A 5,806-nucleotide genomic window follows, 5' to 3' on the forward strand; every position below is an offset into this window, starting at 1 on the left:
ATCAGAATCTGCACATTTATAGTAAATAATATGTCATAAAGCGTCTTACTGTAAATATCTTCTTCATCTTCTTTGATGATGTTATACAGCGTCTTACTGTAAACCTCATCTACTTCATTTTGTGGCGTGTGAGTCAGGCAGGATGAGCTAAATATTTGGGGTCAAATATATTTGTTTTTTTCACTAATTCCTGCTCCGTGCGTGAATCGATATGGATGAAACTTCAAACACGAGATGTTTGTGACATACCGGTTCAAACGACACGTCAACCGTGTTTGTGGCTTCTGCCGTTCTCCTGTTGCGAATAGTTTTATATTTAAGATTTCAGGGAATTTATTAGGGAGAATGTATTTGTTACTTATTACTAATAATGATCGAGGAAGAAGAATGACAATACTATGGATGATAACACATCATGTGGGCACAACAACAATAAGATTAAATGATAACAATAATAATAATAATACCTTCAGTACATCATGCAATATAGCTGTACCTGAAGTCCTTCTGAAAATATGCTGTATTTTGTTTTGGCTCAGTGAGAAGTTGTCTTTATCATTTCAAACAGCCAGGCTCATCTTCAACAGCATGAGTTGGAATGAAAGAATTGTTGTAAAAATGGATGAATATAATCAATTCAGAGTGAAGGTTGAGGTTTTCAGGGTCTTAACAGGTTGTGCGCTGTCTGATATTATTCATGTTCATGTCACCGCCCGTACTCGCAGTCCGGTGATAACAGAGGCTGTAACTTGACCTTGCCTCTTAATGGCTGTGACAATGGTGGCAAGTCTCTCCGCTGTCTATTTATAATAGCCACACACGGAGCAGAGGTTACTCCGAGGGGCACGCAAACCAAAACCGACACACACAAACAAAAGGTGAGAATTTCCTTTGTGTGGGCTTTGTTTGAAAAACGAAACACAGATAATACGTTTCATTGTGTTTTTCATTTGGTTTGTGCTTTTTGTTGAACTGATCATTCTAAAGCACGAGGCTCGAGGTTTAATTGTACTGTATAATTGGCAATTTATTAATATAGAATTATTAGTAGTATATTACATTTTCATAGCCTAATAAATGAAAATAGCCAAGCTAAATTACAATAGTGTCAATGTGTGAATGTTATCTGCAATTACAATTTGAAAATATCAACATTGTTCATTGCCTCTAGGGCATGAGTCACAAACGGTAATATTTCTCTTTCCAATATGAGCCAAGCTGCGCTAACCTTTATTGTGCCATTATTCACCTGCTAAATAAAACCAGCTGTTGCAGACTTTCTCACACCTGGGAACTGCGGGAAGTTTCATACATTGCGGTGTGACATTATCCCCCTGTGAAGGTGAAAGACGAGATGACGTCATCCGGACGGCACGAGCACTGCGACGGATGCTACGACCTGCACTGCCGCATCCCCGGGGAGGACTCCGTCTCGTGCGCGGTCGCCATCTGCCGCAAGGGCTGCGGAGCCGCCCTCCACGCCTGCAAGGAAAAGGAGCACCTTCTCCTCTGCCCCAACGTGGAGGTGCCCTGCCTCAACGCCCACTACGGCTGCCCCATCCGCCTGCTCCGCGGCAGGCTGGGCCGGCACCTGGAGGTCTGCCCCGCCAGCGTGGTCTGCTGCTCCCAGGAGTGGAACCGCTGGCCCGTCGCGGAGGCAGACGCAGCCTTCTACCGGAGTCTGTCGGCGGACCCGCAGAGTGAAGGACGCCTGGATGTTGCCATGGCGCTCTGGGACCAGGAGCTACTGTTCAGGTCCCTGAAAATGAAGAGCATTTTCCCTGAATTGATGGAGGTAATTAAGAGACCTGCCCTTGAATATATGTCTGGCGCCTGGGGCACCGGTCCAGCCGATGGAATTGGCGGCGCTTTCGATTTTGGGCAATTTACGGAAAATGGCGGCGTGAAGGAGGCGGAAAAAGGGGAGGAGGAATTGAGTGGAGAGGAGAGGCGCGCTTTAGGCAACGATAGGGACTTGGACTGTATTCAGAGTTGCAGTACCCGGGAGGGAAAGTTTAAGAAGGAGATGCATGAATGCAAACAAACAAAATTCCTGCCAAAGGAGAGAGAGACAGAGTTTGGTGGAGCGAAGCAGGAAAAAGATTCCTCCAACAGTGAACGAATGGTAACTGTCACCAGTCATATTCAAGAGAATGCAGCCACTCCAAATATTACTGTCGCAAAAGGCTTTGCACCTTGGGAAGATGGTGTCCTGGAGAGGTTAAGCAAAGAAGCCAATGTAGCCGAGTACAACATGTATTTGGTGCACAATGGGGCGATGCTCATTAACTTTGGTCAACTGGCCGCTTGCACCCCAAGAGAAAAGGATTTTGTTTACGGAAAACTGGAGCCCATCAGGGTCCAAACCATCCGGTCGTTTAATGTACCCACGAGCTACCGGGCGAAACGCAACCATTTGAAGGACCCCACACGAGAGATCAGCGTCTCGCACCAAGGGGTGGACACGGCGGACCTGGGTGTGCGAGCGGAGGAGCTTCCGAAGGCGGACGAAGTCAGCGCCGCTCTGCTGTGTGCACTGGAGAAGGAGCTGCGGGGGCATCCCATCTCGGAGAGCGCCGGGGCCGACGGCTTCTACGTGGACGTAGGGACCCAGACCTACGACTTTGCCTCGGCCCCGTTCAAGGCGGGCGTCTCCCTCGCGGACGTCGTAGCGGACCGACCCGGAGGCCTCCGCCTGCACGTGCGGGCGGAGTCGGTCACCAGAAGGCATAACAAATCCACCTCGGCGTTCAGCTACATCTGCGGCCGCTTTTTCCGGCGCGACGAATACCGCTCTCATTTCAGGAACGTGCACACGGACATCCAAGCCAATGCGGACGGCTGGTTTGAGCACAGGTGTCCCTTAGCCTACCTGGGCTGCACCTTCAGCCAGACCCGGTTCCAACCCTCCAGTTACCAGGCGACAGTCAGACACCACCGGGACCTCGGCACCCTGTCGCTCCAGCCGGCGATGTCGTCGTCCCTTTGGGAAGGCGTCAAAGCCAAGGGTCCTCGCCGGAACTTGGATCCCCTGAGCCGGCTGCCCTTTGAGGTCCTGCAGCATGTGGCCGCTCATCTGGACAGCTTCACGCTGGCTCAGCTGTCTCTGGTCTCCCGGCTCTTCAGGGAGGTCTGCGAGACGCTGCTGGCGGAGCGGGGCATGGTCTCCCTGAAGTGGGAGAAGAAGACCTACTCCCACGGCGGCACGTCCTGGAGGTGTCCAAAGAAAGCAAGTACCCTTTCCATTCATCCTTCACATTGCCTGCGTGTCGTGTTTTTCTCTTCCGGGGGAATGGAATGATCACTGCATTTTGGAGGTCGATACAAGTATTTGAAAACATTTATGATCCCAGATATAATACATTAACTGTGCAGTTTCTATAATTGCTCAACTGCTCTAACCAACTGCATCTTACTGGTTCGTTTTTTAATTTGCTAATCAGCGATCAGTAGGATAAACTATAAATAATAAATATTATTGAATTTGTATATTACTGTGATGAAAGCCTTGGTTATCCGGAAACATGACTGAACGTGATGAGGCATGAAATCACCATTAAGTTGCGGGTAAATTAGATGTTTTTTTTGTTATTCACTAAATACAGGCAATCAAAAGTATTTGGGACATGAATCGTTCATTCATTCTCTCATGTTTGTCTTCTATTCATCATTCAGATTTTGGTAATTAGCTCAGTGTAATCCCATTTAATCCAGCCCGTGGTTCGACAGCCTCGATGCCACTCGGACACAACAATGTGGACACAGTTTACACCGGGTCAAGCTGCTAAATCAGCTCCCGGCGGGAACTCTGCAAAGTGTCATCAGAGAGAAGCTGATGGTTGATGCAGTGACAGCTGTAGTGTGTAGCTGTAGTGTGCGGCATGTGGTGTGTGTGTGTACGGTGTGTGCTGTGTGTGTGGAGTGTGTGTGTGTGTGTGTGTGTGTGTTGTCCTGGAGTAAACACCTCAGACAGATGCCTCTCAGACAACGCCGCGACGGAACCGTGGTCACCAACACAATCTATGACTAAATCTGGACCACAAGTTGAGCGCACACCACGCCGTGTTTCACTGTCACTGTGCACCAGCGCTGGGCGTGTCCTTCTTTTGTTCGACAGAAGAAGAGATAGAAAGGAGGGGACACCGTGAGGACCCCCCTCAGCTCTGACCGCACGAGGACAGGGATTTGACATTTCATCTTCTCTGGGATCCCGATCTGAGAGGACAATTTTTATTCCCACGTGTGATTTAGTGTCTGTACCTCAATCAGGGAGATGAGAGCTAAACTGGGATCCAAACACTCCTTATTGTACTCATGGTTCGAGAATCTTGTCAATGAAATAACGCTGAAGAAGTTGAACTGGGAGTGATTTTTCCGGGGACCACCATGGAGCCTCACATTCAGAACCACTTCCTGCTTTTAAAGGACGATTGGACATGAGGAAAAAGGGAGACGCAAATAAGGGTAAATCTGCTGTCCCAGTTTCCCAGATACCAATGTCCCTCACGTGGAAGCACACAACAGATCTAAAAGACAACGGTACAGAAGGACAGAGGCAGGGTGGGTGGATGAATGACGCTCGCGCTCTCTCTCTCTCTCTCTCTCTCTCTCTCTCTCTCTCTCTCTCTCTCTCTCTCTCTCTCCCATGTGGTCATGGGACCAGCAGCATGCCAGCTGTATCACAGATCTGGAATGCCACTAAGGCCATGTTGCCAGTGAATGAAGGCATTTAAGCCAGATATGAGATCCCTCCCACAGACACAGCATGCCCACGGTGCAGCTGGCAACCGTCAGGCATCCCCCCCCGCGGCCGCGACCAAGAAATGTCCACGAGGGCCGCGGCGTTTATTTATAGACAGAATACACACTCATGAAAGTGGCTTTTTGTTTGATCCTTCTAAACGGAGGAAGCACGATGGCTCTCCCGACACGTCCCTCACATCATCACTGAAGGTCGGCGGCGTCACACTTTAGCTCTGAGAGCTTTGGGAAGCTGTTGGAGGAGGTGGGAAGTAACTCAAGTTACTTGTAGTGAAGTAATCCTCTGAGTACGTCTGAAAGTATACGCGTTACTTTGACTGGAGCATGTTTTCCAGGGAGGTGTTTACCTTTTAACGCTCTTCACAACATGTTTTTGTCTTTCATGTGATCACATCTCTATTGTATTATGTTCTGTTCTATTTTATCATATCTGTCCCATTCTGCTCTATACGGTACCTTTCAATAATCTCCTATCCAAATCAATTGTAATATATTCTATATATTCTAGTATATTATTCCTACCTCCCTACCTTATCCTACTCTATTTTATCCTATGCTATCCCATCCATTTCTATACTGTTCCTTTCTTTTCTATTGTATTATGATCTACTCTGTCCTATCCTACCCTATTATGTGCTACTATTTTACTATATCCACCCTCTCCCATTCTATTCTATCCTATCCCATTCTATTCTGTCCTATTTCTATTATCATCCCCCTCCCATTCTATTATATTCTGTTCTACTCTCTCATATTCTATCCTATTTAGCTCTCTATGTTCACAGCTACCATCATGCAGAATTCCAACACTATGAACATGTTCAGTGAATGTCAGCTCCACCCACTTCACTGTGGTGTCCCTGTGTTCCAGGTGTGGGGGTTCAGCTCTCTGTTCTCCCCCGTGGAGCGGTGGCGTTTTGGGAGCGCCCCCCCCATGGCGGAGCACCTGCGATGCTGCTCCTTCTACCAGGTGGAGGAGCATGGGCGGCCCGTGGCGCTGCTGGGCCTGGGGGGGAACAACAAGGGAGGTGGGGAGGAGGAGTGA

General features: G+C 48.5%; 1 protein-coding gene across 1 annotated transcript; it reads left to right on the top strand.

The window, feature by feature from the left end:
- Positions 1-851: 851 nt before the first annotated feature.
- LOC307235289 (F-box only protein 40) lies at positions 852-5,806 on the top strand (the record flags this gene model as incomplete). Its single annotated transcript, XM_080007324.1, has 3 exons — positions 852-878; positions 1,343-3,233; positions 5,547-5,806. Exons 2-3 carry the CDS (start codon positions 1,355-1,357, stop codon positions 5,804-5,806), a joined length of 2,139 nt encoding a protein of 712 aa, XP_079863450.1. The 5' UTR covers positions 852-878; positions 1,343-1,354.

The sequence above is a fragment of the Zeus faber genome (genome assembly GCF_960531495.2).
Source record: "Zeus faber genome assembly, chromosome: 9".
In the NCBI taxonomy this organism is placed as follows: domain Eukaryota; kingdom Metazoa; phylum Chordata; class Actinopteri; order Zeiformes; family Zeidae; genus Zeus; species Zeus faber.